General features: G+C 37.0%; 1 protein-coding gene and 1 pseudogene across 1 annotated transcript in view; both read right to left on the bottom strand.

The window, feature by feature from the left end:
* The window catches only part of SREK1IP1 (SREK1 interacting protein 1), a 43,839-nt gene that overhangs the window by 9,940 nt on the left and 14,169 nt on the right, over positions 1 to 19,730 (bottom strand). Inside the window, exon 3 of the mRNA XM_047753420.1 lies at positions 6,691 to 6,834. Coding sequence (XP_047609376.1) covers positions 6,691 to 6,834 — 144 coding nt within the window. The remainder of the gene's footprint in view (positions 1 to 6,690; positions 6,835 to 19,730) is intronic.
* LOC125111269 (isocitrate dehydrogenase [NADP] cytoplasmic-like) lies at positions 6,844 to 10,716 on the bottom strand (annotated as a pseudogene).

The following is a 19,730-nucleotide window of genomic DNA, read 5'->3' as shown; positions in this document are numbered from 1 at the left end:
ACCCAATGGACTATTTAGAAGTTTTTTAGATTACAATTATGTGGGAATTTTCCAGGAAGCTGTTATCAATTCTAATTTAATTTCATTGTGGCTAGTGAAAATACTTTGCATGACTTAAATCCTATAAAATTTATTAAGCCTTGTTTTATTGGATGGAATAATGTCTGTATCGGGAGATATTCTGTATGTGCTTGAAAAAATACATATTCTGCTGTTGTGGGTGAAGTGTTCTATAAATGTTAAATAGGTCAAGTTAGTGAACAGTGTTATTCAGGTATTATTTATACTTGTTCCATCAATTATTGACTTGTGTTGAAATCTCTGACTAAATATGTAGATTTTTTTATTCACAAGTATTTTCTCTGGTAGTTCTAACATTTTGCTTCATATATTTTAAATTTTGTTATTAGATGCATACAAACTTAGCATTCTTATGTCCATCTGACTGATGCTTTTAGCATATGACAAACAAAACCCTCTTTATCCCTCATAGTTTTTAGTTTTGAAATCTACTTGATTGATCTTAAAATAGTCACTATTTTTTTGCCCACACCTGGGGCATATGGAAGTTCCCAGACCAGGGATCAAATCTGAGCCAGAGCTGTGACCTATGCCACAGCTCTGAGACCAGGGATCAAACTGGTGCCTCTGCAAAGGCAAGCCAGATCATTAACCAACTGCTCCAGAGCAGGAACTCCCTAAAATAGTCACTTAAACTTTTGCTTGAAAAGCTGTCTTTTAAAAAGACAATAAATCCAGATCAACTACATAAATATGTAAAAAAAAAAAGTTATGAGAAACTAAGCATATAAAACCAGCTCTGGGAATAATTTTCTCTTCCATTTAGGAGTGATAGATAATAAATCCACTGACTAGATTATATAGAGAAATTAGTTCTAGAATTCAGGATTTTTTTCCTCGTCATTTACCCTTATGAACTAGAAGTAGTGATAACTAGAAGATATAAGAATTCAAGCACAGGAGTTTCCACAGTGGCTCAGCGGTTAACGAACCCATCTAGTATCCATGAAGACACGGGTTCGATCCCTGGACTCGCTCAGTGGGTTAAGGTTCTGGCATTGCCATAAGCTGTGGTGTAGGTCGCAGAGGCAGCTTGGATCCCACATTGCTGTGTCTGTGGCATAGGCCAGCAGCTCAGCTCCAATTTGACCCCGAGCCTGGAACCCCCAAATGCCGTGGGTGTGGTCCCACAAAGATAGGAAAAAAAAAAATCAAGCACAGAGGCAAAAGATTCTTTCAATGGTTCAGTGTTTCTCAACTACCCACTATTAAAATTATGCCGCTTCTATTTATTGAGGCTCCTTCTGAAACAGGGTGTTGAAATAGAAGGCAAGAAAGTTCTTATGTACTTTAGCACTTAAATTTTGTAATGATCAACAAGAATGGTGGTCCCTTGTTAACAAACAGGAATCAGAGGTTATGATTCAGTGTTTAGAGACAGCTTTAGGACGGTATGGAAGACTCATCCTTACAGTACTAGCATGCTCAGTTACTAGATCTTTGTTTGCATATCTGTCACCAGGTTATAGCTACTCCCACTTTTTAAATACCTGACTAGGTGGTTCCAAACCTAGAGCCATTAATCTAAATTTACTATTTCCTCTTGTGTCTTCACTCAGCAAATATCTTTTGTAGCTACCTTTAAAAAGTATATTTTGAGCCAAATACAGTCTTTCCTCCAATTACCCTGTGGATTCATTTAAGCACTAATTTTATAAGTCAGTCTGGTTCTAGCAGCTACCAAAGGGATGGAGAAAGATTTACAGCAATATGCAAATACATGAATGGGGCATTTTCTCCTACACAGTTTTCAGTGTAAACCATTTTTACAGAAAATCAAGGATGAATTTAACATAATCTCTCCTAAACAAAACAAAAATCCCTCAAACTTGTCAAAATAGAACATTTCTGCACTGAGCTAAAAGAATATTATTAAATATTAAGAGATGAGATATGAGGAAAGGGCTATCTTCTAGTTATAGGCAAATTACTGATTAATATTAAATAACATTAGATAAACTGAATGAGAAAAATTCAATACTCTTGAATTTCTTTGGTCTTTTGTAAACAATAAGATTGTTTTAGCTTGACTATATGCATACTCTAACATAAACTATTCCTGAAATATTTGCTACTACCAGTTACAATCCCAAAAGCAAGTCTTCAGGAAGTTCAAAGCACAGTATAAAACATTAATAATCTTAAAATCATAGTACCACTAGACACTAAGTATGTTCTACATATACATGCACATACAGTGAGTCAGTGAGAGCTTATTATTCTTGTTTGCATTGTTTGATCTTTTTCAGTTCATAGTACTGGTGTTATAATTTTCTAAGGTCTCAGTATAATAAGACAATAGTGCTTGTTCCACCATGTCAAGGTCTGCTCTTACATTTTCTAATTTGTGTCAATAATTGATTATGATGTAGTGATTTACATAAAAAATGATATATTTGTCATTTAGACTTGTTTTCAATGAACAATATTAAATCATTTAAAATATGCAATATAATAGAAGCAAATATACACAGAGACAAAATAGAAAACAGAGCTTATACATTTCACCCTCTTCCCTTTCATGTCTCAATTTCATAATAGCAGAACAATTAATTATAAAAGTACACTAAAAATTACTTGCTTTCTCCTGGCTCACTATTTTTATTCTATCATTAAAAAAAAAAAAAAAACCACCATATTCAAGAATGTTGCTGCAAGAGCTCTCTATAAAATATTATAAGAGCACAGTATAAAACCATGGAAGGAGTCCCCAGAACTACCTAAAGGATGTAGGATAAGAACTCACACCCAACCGGTATTTCACCCTCACTCTTTCAGAGATTCTGAGCAATACCAGAAGTATCAATGGAACTAACAACCACAACCTCTAGACTCCCCTTCCCCTCTTAGGAATCAATCTACAGTTTATTTGGGTAGGGGTCACTGGGCTTCCATTAGGTGACCATGATATAAATACAGATTCCTTCTATAATACTTTATTACTGGAATCTGTATGACATACTGGAATGAGCACTGTCCTGAGTGGGAGTCATGAGACTTTGAAACAAATTCTGAGCCTTTAAGTGACTATGGTCAAGCGTATCTTTTTACGAAAAAAAAAAAAAAATTTTCATCAGCAGTCATTCTCAGTGTGACCTTACAGGAAAGTTGATGCTAATAAGGGAGATTTACAACTACTCCCTATCCTGGAGGTTATGTTAACTCCCTCACCTTTCTCTAAATGTGGATTTGTCCCAGGTCTTCTGATTGAAAATCACCTCTGGAATGAACCACTATTCAAGATGGAAGTGTACTTTATCCTTCAACACAGCTGTGGTGAGGAAAGAAAGGGCAGGAACCAGGAGACTGAGTCATCTCCAAGGCAGGAGAGCAGGACTATTTGTCTTAAAGATTCTTTCTCATTCTAAAGTTTTATGCACTTATTTAAAAACAAAACAAAACAAAACAAAACAAACAAAAAAACCCCCAAAAACAGGGCAGTATAGATGGATGGTGAGGAAAGCGTCTTTGTGGAAATAAGGATCTTAGGCTTTCTCTCCTAGAATCTTTTGTTGTGCTTCTGTGTGACCTGGTTGTTCTCTATGCCTGGTGTAGCTGTTCTTCTGGGATCCTACAAATTTCCCTTCTTATCTTTCTGATTTCTTGTATTCCTTGTCTTCCTTTTTTTCAGTCTACTCCCTTACTTTGGTAGAGCTTACTCACTCCATAGGTTTTCTAAGAAAGGCTAAGTGAGAGGTAAGTGTTTTGTGAGACTTTTTGAATGACTGACAATGTCTTTATTCTTCTTTCACACTTGGTTGATAATTTAGTTGGGTATACCATTCTAATTTGGATATAATTTTCCTTCAAAAATTTTAAAGCACTATTCTCATCTACTGCTAGAAGTATAAAACCATTCTGATTCTTGATCTTTCACCCATGACCTGTTTTATCCTCAACTCTGGAAGGCTGGGTTATATCTTCTTGTTTCCTATTATGAAGTTTCATAATGTGTGCCTTTGTGTGGGTCTATTTTTAACACTGTGCCTGGTACTTGGCAAACCTTTTCATCTGGAAACTAATTCTTCAATTCTTGAAACTTTTTTTGTTTCCTCTTTCTGGGACACATTTGAATGTAGTACTCCCTAGAATGACCGCTCAATTGTCTTATCTTTTTTCTCTCATTTTGCTCTTAGTTTTCTTTAGCTTTATCTTTGCTCTATCAAGTTTTTCAATATCTGCTTCCCTTTTAGTTTCCAAAATCTCTTTTACTGTTTTTGTTCTTCTTATAGTATGTTATTCATGTTTCATGCATCCTGTATCTTATCTTTCTATAAAACTAAATATTAACTATTTCTGTTGTTTTCTTTTCCCTGGACGACTGTATTTTTCAAGTTGATTTGTTTTGTTTTGTTTTGTTTTTAGTTTTGGTATTACATGTGAGAATCTTTCCTCTGAAATTTAGTGCTCCTTCACTGTCTAAAAGCTGACTGGAAACTTGTAGCAAGCAAAACTTGGAAATCTGGACTTCACCAGCAATTTGGTGAGGTCTTGTCTTTGAAGAATACCTAATGTCAGTATCCTTATTTCTTTCTGCCTGGGCGATGTCTAGGAACCAAATGGATGAGGATGGCTAGAAGGTTCTCATCATCCTGTATCTAATCTTCTAACTTAGCTACTTTGATTTGTGTTTGGTGTGTCCATGTTTAAAGACCCTTTACTTTAGCCTGTCTAGAAAACAGAACAGTGGCAGTCTGCTGAGCGACAGGGCTTCACAGAGTAGGGAGTGGGAACAAAGCATCTGTTTCAGACTTTTAACCAATCCCTCTGCTTTTAGTCTTACAAACATTCTCACTTCTGAGGATACTCATTATCAAGACTTTTGGGGGTTTCAAAGTGTATAAGTGGATTATTCTCAGCTTTTCACAATGCTAAAGGATTGGGCTCTCTCAAGGGTGCAGTCCATTATCACTAGCACATATGCTTTTCAGTAAAACTTTATTACTCTCATTTTCTTTGTTCTCATGGGTTTGTCTTAAAAAAAATCTTCTACTATCATTTTAATGTTGCTTATAGAGAGAGCAAAAGTAGATGTGTATATTCAAACAGCTGTCTTTACCTGGAAGTTGTATATACTTATATATACAACTCATATATACTGCTACTCGTTTGCTTTCTTTGAGGCTCTATTCCTCTTCTGCCTTCTCATCTTGTCCTAGTACTCTAGCATTCGATTTTTTCACTTACTTTCACTGGACATAATATGGAAAGCTTAAAATTTTTTAAGTGTTTGTTGTTCTCTAATGATCAAAAAAAAAAAAAAGTTTAACCTTTTTGTATCTCTTACCTCATGCCTAAAGCTATATCTCATACGTTGCATTTTGCTTCTTTGTGACATCTACATATGGCATTTTGTAGTTTACAAAATATTTTCACAGACAGCATCACATTTTATCCCTATAAACCACACTGCAAAGGTAGGTAATTTTATATACAAGATGGAAAACAAATGGTTTGTCTAAAATCTGTTCTTTTTGAGAGGAAAGGAAGATATCCCAGGAAAGAAAGAGGGTAACTTGGTCAAATATCTTTATAAACATGCTAACAACGGACTTCTTGGAAACAAATTAATAGTGTTTGCTAGCCAGAGAATCCTTTTTTGGGGGGAGAGGTGTGGTGGTTAAATAACATAAATTATTGGTTTGTTTAAAATTGTTTATGGTAAATACCTGGTTTGTTTAAAATTGTTTATGGTAAATAATCCTGGAATCTAGGGATTTATGAAGCATGGCTCCTTGACAAATATAACTGTTTGGATATAAAATTGAGACTTGCAAGATGAAAATGACTTTCTTTTGTGCAAGTAATGTAGAAAGAAAGCTTTTATGTAAACCTTTGCCAGAGGGGACACCTGGGGGTGGTACTGGTAGTCCCAGAACTCTTATTACTTTTCCCTTCCTTATAATTACATGTATACTTGAAATTACAGCTGACCCCTGAACAACTTAGGGGTTAGGGATGCTGTCCAAAATCCAAGTGCAGCTTACAGCTGGCCCTCCATATATGTGGTCCTCCATATCCATGGTTCGGCATCTGCGTATTCAACCAACTGCAGCTTGTATAGTACTATAGTTTCTATTATTGAAAAAAATATGCAGAAAAGTGGACCCATGCAGTTCAAATCCCTGTTGCTGAAGGAACAACTGGACTAGTAAAGCTTGACACTACTAAGATCTCTGATTTGAATGAGTATGATGTAACCACCTGATCTTTGTATTATCCCACAAGGAAATTGAGGTTCAGCATGGTTAAGTGACTTGGTAAAAGTTACATGCTAAAAAGTAGTCAAATATGGCTAGGAACCAAATCTTAAATCAGACTCTTTGTACCATGTGACACACTCTACTGAGATGGAAAAACAAATCAAAATAGAACCTGGGTTATGGAATCAGAAAGAGACTTACCTATTGGTTTTACCACTGACCAACTGTTTGACTTTGGGCAAATTATTTACAATGTTCAAAGCCTATTCTCATACCTATGCAGTACTTCTTACTTAAGATGCAAAAGTTATCTTAATGAAAATCCAGTAGAACGACAGACATGATATGATACAGAAGACCATTTAGAAACATTTTTAAAGAATAGAGGGGAAAAAGTATTGCTTACTTTTTTCTTGTAATGCCTGCAATTTATTCAGTTCTTCATTCTCTTCATCACTCTCTTCACTGCTTGTGCTGCTAACATCCAAAACTATGTCCCTTTTTGGGTCTACTCGGAGAAAATTGCGGCATTCAAAAGTCAGATGACCAGCTATATAAAACAAACAAAAAAAAATGTGAATGACAAAATTACTGGTACATATTTTTTGTTGTGTCACATCGTAGTAAGTAACAAGTTACAATTTTAATAATATAATGTTTAGTTTTAACTTCAGTAAGCAGCTTTTTTCTTTTTTCTTTTCTTTATAATAGGTTAATTGAATAAGCATTTTTTTGGAGGAGAGCTACTTCTTATGGATTTCAGTATATTGAATTACGGTATTTTCCCTTTCAATACACTAAAAAAAATACTCTCAATTCAGGATTTTATTTTATTATTTTTAAATTTTTATTTATTTATTTTAGTGCTTAATTTTGATTAAAATTGATCATCTAGATAAAGAAGAGGACTAGAATAGTGTTTACAATCAACTTCTGAAAAATCACATATATATAAAGGAAATAAAAGAGGCCAGCAGAAGTGGGAAAAAGGTGCAGCTTGTATTATTGCACTTGGATGAAATACGCTGTTCAGGCTAGCATAATACTTTGTCCACAGGATGCTGGGAAGAGGAGCTAAACAGGGGACAAACCCCAGGGTAGTATTTATTCTGGATTCTCTAGTTTGCTCAAAAATATTTGGTATTTTTGAAACGTTAAGCTAGAGCTCTTTACAAAAAGGACTGTGTCTTCACATATTTTAGTTACAGCCAGGCCCTGCATTCCAAATCTTATGCAAGTTTAACGGACAGCTCTACCTCACGTAATGAAACATCTGTGACGTCAAAACCACCCAGTGCCACAGGCCATGGAAAGTGGGGAAGGGAATGAATTTCTACTTTAAACAATTTTATACAGTAATACCATGGCTACAGTTTACCCTTCTCAAGCGCTCTTCATTTTGGTCATTTATATCAGGAGATGAGGAAAAAGTGACAGTGAGCTGAGTACACATGGACACTAAAAGCAATTCCTAGGCTACCGGTAGAAAATAAAATTTGAAAAAGTCCCCTGTCACATTCACAAAGGTGGCATATGTGTATGGATAAGAAAAAGGCTGTAAACTTATAGGAAAGATAAACTCTGGCTTCTAACAAATTACAAAATTTATTTTGCCTTTACCCTTGAGTGTTTTAAAGAAAAATGTAAACCAAGTGGCCTAGTTACCAAAAAAACACACTTATCCTCCTAAGCCGAGGAATGACCTTAGAGTTTGGCCTGTGCTAGTTTTATCTTCAAGTTTTCTCTGAGTTTGTCCATGAACTCAAATGTATCCAAGTAGTCAGAATGTTGCACGTTGGGTAAACCTTTAACACAAGCAGCCAAGTCCTTGGTCATGAAGCTAGCCTCAACAGTCTCAATACAGACTTCTTTCAAAGCCTTTGCAAAGATGCGGAGCTCTTTAATGTTATCAGAATTAGCTCTGTGGGCTAGCCCTCTGGTCCAGGCAAAACTGGAAGCAATGGCATTGGTGGACATCTCCTGTCCTTTCTGGTACATATGGTAGTGACGTGTTACAGTCTCGTGGGCAGCCTCAGCTTCTACTGTCCTGCCATCTGGACAGACCAGCACACTGGTCATCATGCCAAGAGAGCCATAACCTTGGGCCATGGAGTCCGACTGCACTTTGCCATCATAGTTTTTACAGGTCCAGATGAAGCTTCCCTCTGATTTCATAGCTTGGGCCACCATGTAATCAATGAGCCGGTGCTCATACCAGATCTTCTGAGCTTCAAACTGAGACTTCTACTGCTTGTCATATATCTCCTGAAAGATGTCTTTAAAATGTCCATCATATTTCTTCAGGATAGTATTTTTAGTGCTCAGATACAGGGGCCAACTCTTGGACAGATCCATCTGGAAAGAACTGTATGCAAAATATTCGACTGACTTATCTTGATTGTACATCCACATAACACCACCACAACAGTCTGTGAAGTCATGTACCACATATGTCATTTTGGGGATCCACTTCTTGGTGTGTAGGATATCTCTACTTTTCCAGGCCCAGGAGCAACAAAATGTGTTGCTCTGTATTGATCCCTATAAGCAAGACGACCTATGATGACGGGTTTTACCCAGCCACTCACAAGCCAAGGAATATTTTTGCAGATAATAGCTTCCCAAAAGACAGTGCCACCCAGGATATTTCAGATGGTGCCATTTTGTAATTTCCACATTTGTTTCAACTTGAACTCCTCCACTCTCTTCTCATCGGGGGTGATGGTGGCACACCTGACACCAGCACTGTATTTCTTTACAGCTTCTGCAGCATCTTTGGTGAACTGGTCATTGGTGGCATCACGATTCTCTATGCCTAAGTCATAGCTTGCAGGCCCAATTCCATGTAGGGAAAAATGAGTTTCTCTTTAATCAATTCCCAAATAATTCGATTCATTTCATCTTCTTGCATCTCTACCACAGAACCACCTTGGATTTCTTGAGACATTTTAACTTTGATAGACCTTTACAACTTCTTATCACTCCAACTCTTCTCAATCTTGCAGACTCAGCTGAGGGCAATTTACCTCCTGCAGGGGAATGTACCCTGGCGATGACCTGGGACAGCCACAGCCACTCACAGGCTCAACCCCACAAGTGCACACTCAGGCAATCCCAGCTGTACCCCAGCTGTTTTGGCTTCTTGTACAGCCACGGCAGAAACACAGAGCCGGCATCCAATTCAGGATTTTCTATTTCATTCCACTCCCATACCTTTTTCCTTATCAGCTTGACTACTATACTCATGCAATTACATAGCTTTTATCTAATTAAAGGGGCCATAATAACAATTTAATGTGTTCTTTGAAAGAACATCTAAAATTTAAATTCTGACATCATTCACCCCTAAAGATTCTCCGTATAAGAAAACAACAGTTATCTACTTAAGCATGATGAACTTTTAAAAAGATCAAATACTAAAAACACCAGAAAAGTACAGAAAATAATACCTAAGTGCCTATAACCCACATGTTAACACTTTGTCATATTCACTTACATTTTTTCTAAAGGGAAAGGCTTCCATGTGTGCACCAATACACAAACACACACACAAAGTTGGATAGCTTTCACTATCCTATGGAACCCTGATCTAATTCCATTCCATTCTTTCTGTCTTCAGAAGTTGATAACTGAAGCTGGTGTCTATCTTTCCCAAACATCATACTGTATCATTTTTTTTTAACATAAACTCAATTATACTTACCTGTGTTTCTACAACTTGTTTCTGTCATTCAATATTATGTTTTGTGATATATATATATACTATGTAATTATCCAATTTCATCTGATGAATAATATTCCATTATATAAAAATATATTTATCCTTTCTACTACTGATAGGATCTTAGGTTGCTCCTAGTATTTTGTTATTATGAGTAATGCTGAAATGAGCGCCTATGCATGTCTCTGAGTACACATGCCACCATGGCTTCTCTAGGGCAATAGCTTTCAAAATTTTTAGACTAGGACTGACTGATGGTAAAAAATAACAACATAACCAAGTAAAACTCACATATACATTCATATACAAATACACACTTGCCCACAAAAATTAAACAAAAATTACATGAAGCATTATTACATTTGATATTAGATAAAAATCCAATACCAATAGTAATGAATAATTCAATTCCCAACCCACTAAAGACTCACTAATGTGCTAGAATTTATTTCTAGTTCTCTCCTACTTGAGGATGAAGTCCTTTGGAAGTTCTAGATTTATAAAAGAGCATCTCCTATTAGAGTACCAATTTTGAGCAGGGATCTGCACCTTTCCTTTATTTCCTGCACCCTAACAATCCATGAAAATAGAAGTTGAAGAAACCTGGGTTCAGCAAACACCCTTAAGACTTAACAATTTCTGATTTCCTTTGGCTATTGTCATCCAAGTATTTTTTTTTATTAAAACATGTCATTAAATTTTATTTATTTTTTCCACGGTATAGCATGGGGACCAAGTTACACATACATGTATACATAATTTTTCCTTTTATTGTCATGTCGTGATGTAAGTATCTAGACATAGTTCTCAGTGCCACATAGCAGGATCTCATTGCTAACCCATTCCAAGAGCAATAGTTTGCATCTGTTAACCCCAAACTCCTGACCCCTCCCACTACCTCCCCCTACCCCAGGCAACCACAAGTCTATTCTCCAAGTTCATAATTTTCTTTTCTGTGGAAAGGTTCATTTGTGCTGGATATTAGATTCTATATATAAGTGATATCATATGGTATTTGTCTTTCTCTTTCTGACTTACTCCACTAAGTCTGAGAGTCTCTAGTTCCATCCATGTTGCTGTAAATGGCATTATTTCGTTCTTTTTTATGGCCGAGTAGTAGTCCATTGTGTGTATATACCACATCTTCCTAATCCAATTGTCTGCCATGGACATTTGGGTTGTTTCCATGTCTTGGCTATTGTGAATAGAGCTACAATGAACATGCGGGTGCATGTGTCTTTTTTAAGGAAAGTTTGGTCTGTATATATGTCCAAGAGTGGGGTTCCTGGGTCATATGGAAGTTCTATGTATAGATTTCTAAGGTATCTCCAAACGGTTCTCCATAGTGGCTGTACCAGTTGACATTCCCACCAACAGTGCAGGAGGGTTCACTTGTTATTTGTGGACTTATAAATGATGGCCATTCTGACTGGTGTGAGGTGCTATCTCATGGTAGTTTTGATTTGCATTTCTCTAATAATCAGTGATGTTGAGCATTTTTTCATGTGTTTGTTGCAAATCTCTACATCTTCCTTGGAGAAATGTCTATTCAGGTCTTTTGCCCATTTTTCCATTGGGTTGTTGGCTTTTTTGCTGTTGAGTTGTATAAGTTGTTTATATAGTCTAGAGATTAAGCCCTTGTCAGTTGCATCATTTGAAACTGTTTTCTCCCATTTTGTAAGTTGTCTTTTTGTTCTCTTTTTGATTTCTTTTGTTGTGCAAAAGCTTGTCAGTTTGATTAGGTCTCACTGGTTTATTTTTGGTTTTATTTCTGTTGCTTTGGGAGACTGACCTGAGAAAATATTCGTAAGATTGATTTCAGAGTATTCTTAATTCTTTATCATATCTAATACATATTACATATTTGTTTACAGAGAGTGACATTCTACCATACTGCTGGAAACAAGTTATCTTTGTTGCAACTTCTTTCCAAATCAATCATTCAGAAGTGTTCTTTTTAGTTTCCAAACATAAGGAGTTTTCAGACTATACTTTTGTTGTTTTCTAAATTTATTACACTGTTGTCAGAGAATTAAGTCTGTGTGAAATCAGTTATTTAGTATTTGCTGACATTTCTTTTATCACCTACCGTGTAGTAAATCAATGCAAAATGTTGGTATGTATTTTTTTTTTCTGTCTTTTTGCTATTTCTTGGGCCACTCCCTCGGCATATGGAGGTTCCCAGGCTAGGGGTCGAATTGGAGCTGTAGCCACCGGCCTACGCCAGAGCCACAGCAACGCGGGATCCGAGCCGTGTCTGCAACCTACACCACAGCTCACAGCAATGCTGGATTGTTAACCCACTGGGCAGGGACCGAACCCACAACCTCATGATTCCTAGTCAGATTCGTTAACCACTGTACCATGATGGGAACTCCTGGTATGTATTTTAAAAGAATATATATCACTATTTGTTGAAGAGGGTTCTATGTCTTTTTTTTTGTTCAAATCTCCATCTTACTTTTTTGTCTAATAATTTCTGATAGCATAATTTTAAGTACCTTTATCACTAGAGATTTTTCAATTTCTCCTAGTACAGTTTCTGTTATACATTTTTTGAGATTAATAAGCACAGTCAAAAATCATTCTTTTATCTTCTTGTTGATGGTTTTTTAATCTCTTTTTATCCCTAGACCTGCTCTTGCCTCAAAAATCTGATATTATGATTATTCCACTAGTGCTCTTTTGGTTATTATTAAATTATATGAAGTTGTCATTTTTGTGAGTAAAACAGCTGAATATCAACAATATCCAACCCAATACCTATCTGCTCTTTTTTCCCATGCCTTTTTTTTTTTGAAATTTTCCATGTTATTTTTACCTTTTACATAGTTTCACTAATAATGACATGTAGCTAAACTAACTTTTTAAAGTTTAATTTGATACCAGCCCAATTTTTCATGTTAATTTCTTTTTCTTTTTCTTTTTTTGGAAGGGAGGTGTCTACTTATGGCTGCCCGCACAGCAAATGGAAGTTCCCAGGCTAGGGGTTGAATCAGAGCTGTAGCTGCCATCTTAGGCTATAGCCACAGGAAAGTGGGATTCAAGCTAAACCTATGTCTGCAACCTATACCAAAGCTCAGGTCAATGCTGGATCCTTAACCTACTGAGCGAGTCCAGGGATCAAACCCGCAGCCTCATGGATACTAGTTGGATTCATTACTGCTGAGCCATGACGGGAACTCCATATGTTAATTTCTTGTCTTCGAAAAATAGTTCCTGCCTCAAATGTGGTATAAGCTTGGGCTGGCTGCCATTTCTCGCGTATTCTTTTTCTTCTAGTTATCATTGTACAGGAACTTAAACACAGTAAATTTTCTAATCACTTTCCTTAGACAGAGATGGAATTTTTCTAATCTCTGCTTCACAGTTTTTTTTTTTTTTTTTTTTGAGGAATCTGGCTTTAACCAAGAGCCTCTATTGTAGACATGCCACCATACCATAGGGTCTAAAGCTTCATTCTGTTTCACATAAAATTCTACCCAGTAGGCCTATGGACCTCACTGTTTTAAACTATCATTGCCTGTTCTGGCTTTGAACTCCTTTTCCTTTCCAATACCTGGGTAATTCCCTTTAATTCTTATTTTTTTCTTTTCTTTGTAGGGCCACAGGTACATCATATGGAAGCTCCCAGGATAGGGGCTGAATCGGAGCTGCAGCTTGCAGCAACACCAGATCCTTAACCCACTGAGTGAGGTCAGGGATGGAACCCATAACCTCATGAACACTATGTTGGGTTCTCAACCCCCTGAGCCACAATGGCAACTCTCTCCCTTTACTTGTTTTAAGCTGGATTATTTTTATTATTATTGTTATTATATTTTCCTCCAGTATCTCTATGTGTTTAGAACAGAAAGGAGGGCTTTCTATGTTGTTTCAGCTTGCCATTTTGATCAGAACTCCTGATATAGCAAATTATATGTTATTTAACCATAATTTTTTAAAATGGGGGAAAAAAGGACTATGGCCTAGTGGAAAGTCTTACAAATAACCACATTTCAATTTTCAGTTTTCCCAGTTAATAACAGAGTAATCCTCTTGAGCCTGTGTTCTGATTTGTAACAATAATCACTAAAAACAATTTTGAGAAATTACTATGGCAAACCACAGGATCTAAAATTTGTACTAATTTAACTTTCATAACTCTATGAAACTAAATACTCAAGCACAGAGTAGTTAAGTAACTTGTCTCAGTCACATAGCTGCCAGTTACGGTTTATACCTTGGCAATCAGGTGCCAGACCAATGGTCTCAATGTTCATAAAAATGGAGACTATGAAACCTACTTCACAGGGAGATTTTAGGAATGTTAAGTGCAATGAATTATATCTTTCAACTGCTTAGTGAAGACCCTAGCACCTAGATATTCAATACATAGTACCAGGTTCTTACCATTTATCGTACCAGTAAAAGCAAAGTCATTTTCTCCCTTGTCCTCATTCAAGGAGTGGCTAAGATGGCAACTCTAAGTGTCAAGTAAAAATAAAACCTACAGTTCCATTTAGATTGTGCAGTTAAAATTCTGTCAATACATACAAAGAACTTGTTTTGTAATTAGGGTGTCATTACATTTCTTTCTTGGCTTACAGTGTACAGACCAGGCTAACAACTGCTAATTTTAACAGGATTTGACTCTACATAAAATCTTTGGTTTTGAGAATATAAAAACTGCATTATAAACATCTGAATTCTTAATCTAGTTAATTCCCTCAAACTTCACTTCCCTATCATTTTGGTTTCTATATCTTCTCCCTGAGGTCTCATCCTCATATTGCTCTTTCTTTTTTTTTTTTTGTCTGTTGAGGGCCTCGCCCGTGTCTTATGGAGGTTCCCAGGCTAGGAGTCTAATCGGAGCTACAGCTGCTGGCCTACACCACAGCCACAGCAACGCCAGATCTGAGCCATGTCTGCGGCCTACACCACAGCCCACAGCAATGCTGGATCCTTAACCCACCGAGTGAGGCCAAGGATCGAACCTGCAACTTCGTGGTTCTTGGTCAGATTCATTTCTGCTGTGCCATGATGGGAACTCCCTCATATTGCTCTTTCTGTTCCTCTGCCCTAACCAATTATCCCTCCTCTTTCTCCCAATTTTTTATGATTACTTCTAAACATGCAATCCCTGGTGGACAAACTGTGCTACCAGTTCAGAGTGCTCTACCACTTTTTTTTTTTTTGTCTTTTTGCCATTTCTTGGGCCGCTCCCGCGGCATATGGAGATTCCCAGGCTAGGGGTCCACAGAGCCACAGCAACGCATCTGCAACCGAGCCGCATCTGCAACCTACACCACAGCTCACGGCGCGCTGGATCCTTAACCCACTGAGCAAGGGCAGGGACCAAACCCACAACCTCATGGTTCCTAGTCGGATTTGTTAACCACTGCGCCACGACGGGAACTCCTTTTTTTTTTTAAAGAAGTAGTTGGTTCTTCGCTGAAGACACTTCTCTACAGCTCACCTCAGTTTTATCCATATCCTCCAGGCTTCTCAACACTGTTCCAAATAGTCCCCTACTCTCTCATGCAGACCTCTGCTGCTGTGTAATAGCCTCGAGCCACTGAAATTGTTGAAATCTGCTCACACTAGCTCTTTACCTTAAGCCCTTCCATAAACCTGGGTGGACAGTCCGTGTGTGGGGATGGATTTTTCAGTTCCTTGACCCTTTACTTTTTTTTTTGTCTTTTCCAGGGCTGCTCCCGAAGCACGTGGAGGTTCCCAGGCTAGGGGTCTAATCGGAGCTGTAGCCGCCGGCCACAGCCACAGCCACAGCAATGCCAGATCTAAGCCACGTCTTCGACCTACACCACAGCTCATGGCAATGCTGGATCCTTGACCCACTGAGCAAGGCCAGGGATGGAACCTGCAACCTCATGGTTCCTAGTCGGATTCATTAACCACTGTGCCATGATGGGAACTCCTCCTTAACCCTTTAGATGCCATAGCCACACCATGCTCATCATCACCTGGAACTGTTCCATGTCTGAAATTTTAAACACCAATATTATATTTTGACTATACTTTTATCTTTATAGCTTTCTTATTCCCTTTTAATCATGCATAGATCTGACTCTTAACCTAAGATCTTCAGTCACTTAATATTTTCATTTTTCTCTTAGTCTATCAAACCTCTCATTCTTGATGATCTGAACACTCTTTTATAAGCCTCACTGACTCTTTTATATTCTTATTCCTCTACTGTACTTCTCTGCAAAACAACTAATCTGGGTCAAAAGCTACCCTTTTGTGGGTTGTCCCTACCCTTGAGCAGCCAAGCAATGCATCAATATAACCGCTCCTTCATGGATGTGAGCACAGACACAAGTTAACTATTTCCTTTTTTATTTGTCCTTGGTCAACTTCCTCTCCTACTTTCCTTAATGACTTTTCCAAACTAATGCCTGACTTAAGTCATTCTTGGACCATTCAATGCCCACTCAATGCCTCTCCCACAAACAGATAATCCTGTCTCCTAATTTACAAAGAAAATTAAGATTACCAGGGAGCATCTCCTACTCTGTCTCCTCACATGAAAACAACCATACCTTTTCTCATCTATTTTCTTCCAAACTTAAGAGGTATCCTTGTCATACCTCTTATGAGAAACTCTCATAACCTCTGTTTCCAGTATCTACAAGATCTCTAATATCCCCTCAGTCTGTATAATCATCTTATATCTTAAATATAAAATACTCCATTATCCCATATTCCCTTCTAGGAATTATTCAGTATGTTCCTGCTATGGTCTGAAAGTCTGTGTCTACCAAAGTTTGTATGTTGAAATTCTAATCTGCAAAGGTGATGGTAGTAATAGGTGGGGCCTTTGGAAGGTGATCATGTCCTAAGGGTGGTACTCTCATGAATAGGATTAATGTCTTCTAAAAGAGACTCCAAAGAGATCCCTAGCCCCTTACTCCAACTGAGGATACAATAAGTCTGTGACCTGGAAAAGGGCTTTCGTCTGACCGTGCTGGCACCCTATCTCAGACTTCCAGCTTCTAAAGCTGTGAGCAAGAAATTTCTGTTGCAGATTGTATTCTTTTGTTATAGCAGACCAGATGGACTAAGACAGTACACTGCTTTTCTCACGTAAAATTTCTGAAAAATAGAGACAACATAGGCCTTCTCCACCTTTTTATCCCTCACTATTCAATGAGGGATACTGAATCTACACAGTTTCATGACCTATAATTCTACTTAATCTTATCTTGCTAAGGTAAGCAAATCACTCTATCTAGAAAACCCAATGAACATTTTCAATCCATTTGTTATAAATCTTATCTGTGATACCTGTCAATTTTTCCTCAATCATGAAAGCATTTACTTCTTCAGCTTCTATGATGTGCCCAATTCTGCTTTTCCATTGTACCTTCTTGCTCACTTTTTCTTAAGCTCATGACTATTTTACTCTGTTGATATTTTACTCCACCAAGAGTGTTATTTATTGCTTCAAAAGTTGTTTACATGGTATCATGTAGGCCAAAAAATATAAATGTGTGTGGGGGGGGAAGTAGTCATTTCCATGAAATAAAGCTGTACTTCTGGAAAGACTTGATTTAGATGAATTGCTTTTAAAAGGCAGTTTTCAAATTAGAAATTGATAAGAAAGCTGGAAAAGATATGGGAAAAAACCTAAAACAATGAGAAAAGGCACCTTTTTCCTCACAGGGGGTGCTGTTGGCATTCTGGGTTAGATAATTCTTCATTGTCTAGGACTGCCCTACACACTGAAGGATGTTTATAATCCTGAGGTCCTACATATTAAATATTATACTTCTCTTTTCCAGTATGACAGCTTGCAAGGGAAAATTCAAACAAACAAACAAAATCTTCACAAATTTCCAGGGAAGCAGTATCACCTCTAGTTGAGAACTAATGTTAGAAGGATTCTGCACTCAGATTTCTTTACAAGTATCTTAACTTCTTTTTCATCTTTGAAGAAATAAACTATGAAAAGTAGAAAATATAGGAAGCTCCCCTGTGGCACAGCAGGTTATGGATCCTGCCCAGGCAACTTCCACTTGCTGCGGGTGTGGCAAAAAAAATAAATAAATAAAAAAGGAAAAAAAGATTTCAGATACAATATCCACTCAGAAGACGACTGTAACACCAATTAGTAGACCCACAGGCAAAGAAAAGGTCATGACTGTGTATCAATAGATGAGCATTTTTAAGTTAAATAAAATATGTTCTATTTCCTGCTGTTGTAAGTGAATGTTCAACTACTGAGTCTACTATACTGAAGCTCTTTTAAGCATGTTTTCTGAGAACTATCATAACTACCTGAGACATTTACTGCATGGACAAAGGCTTAGTGTCCTTGTAGCTTTAAAGTATTCAGAAGGTGCCAACTCCAAATAAACTTCAAATAAAAACTCATTACAGAAACAACCATTTTTGCTGAGGAATAATTTTGCTGAGGAAATTCTGCCATGAAAAAGTAAGATCCATGTTATCTAGCAACACATTTATGTTTAGCTTGAAACTTTAAAAAAACTATATGACCGCTACTGAAACATACTAACAATGAAATATTCTTCAATCAAGTATTAAAATTTTAAAAATTGTACAATCTAAACCATTCTTTTCACAATAAGAGACAATACTCTTTTAAAACTGACATATACTCAAATTTTTAGGGATTAAAAACATTTCAAAGGGTTTTGTTGACCTTTCTCTTACCTTTACAGTCAATACAAAGATTATGGCTTCCGAATAACAGTTAATCTTAAAATGTAGTTTCTATTAGAAAGACATGTACATTAATAAGACTTTCATCTCTACCAACAGTAAGATGTAAATTTCATGCAGAATGCAGTATTACTTTTTCCACAGGAGACAAGTTAGAAATTATTTATAACTTAATCATCAAATCAAAAGATCTGAAAATTTTATTTTTTAGGGCTGCATCTGCAGCATATGGAAGTTCCCAGGCTAGGGGTCGATCAGAGCTGTAGCTGCTGGCCTGTGCCACAGCCACAGCAACATGAGATCCAAGCCATGTCTGCAAACTACACCACAGCTTACAGCAATGCCAGATCCTTAACCCACTGAGTGAGGCCAGGGACTGAACTCACATCCTCACAGAAACTGAATCCACTGAGCCACAATGGGAACTCCCTGAATAATGTTAATAGTTTGCAAACTATTACACTTAGACTGGATAAGCAATCAAGTCCTGCTGTATAGCATAGAAAACAATATCCACTCTCTTGGGATAGAACATGATAGAAGATAGTCTGAGAAAAATAGTATATATATATATGTACGACTGGGTCACTATGCTGTATAGCAGAAATTGGCACACCACTGTAAATCAACTATTTTTAATTTTAAAAAGAGATCTGAATAATATAGCAGAAGACCCTATACTTGGAAAAACAATACTGTCAGAACTGTTTGCTTACTTGGCTTCTCTAAAAAAAGTAAATTACTACAGATGCTTCCATTATTATCTAAAATAAAATAGCAGTGAAGAAACTAGATCAACAAATATTCTATTTCTAAAAAAGTAATTTTAATTGATTTACTACGTCTTTTTTTATTTTTATTTTTTTATTTTTTTTTATGGCCACGGCCACAGCATATGGAAGTTCCTGGGGCAAGGATTGAATCCAAGCTGCAGCTGTGAACTTTGTCAAAGTTGTGGCAATGCAGGATCCTTTAACCCACTGCACTGGACCAAGGATCGAACCTGTGCCTCTGCAGTGATCCAAGCCACTGCAACT

The sequence above is a fragment of the Phacochoerus africanus genome, chromosome 1 (assembly GCF_016906955.1).
Source record: "Phacochoerus africanus isolate WHEZ1 chromosome 1, ROS_Pafr_v1, whole genome shotgun sequence".
In the NCBI taxonomy this organism is placed as follows: domain Eukaryota; kingdom Metazoa; phylum Chordata; class Mammalia; order Artiodactyla; family Suidae; genus Phacochoerus; species Phacochoerus africanus.
Note: the sequence above shows the minus strand (reverse complement) of the source record. Positions and strands in the feature narration are given on the sequence as shown.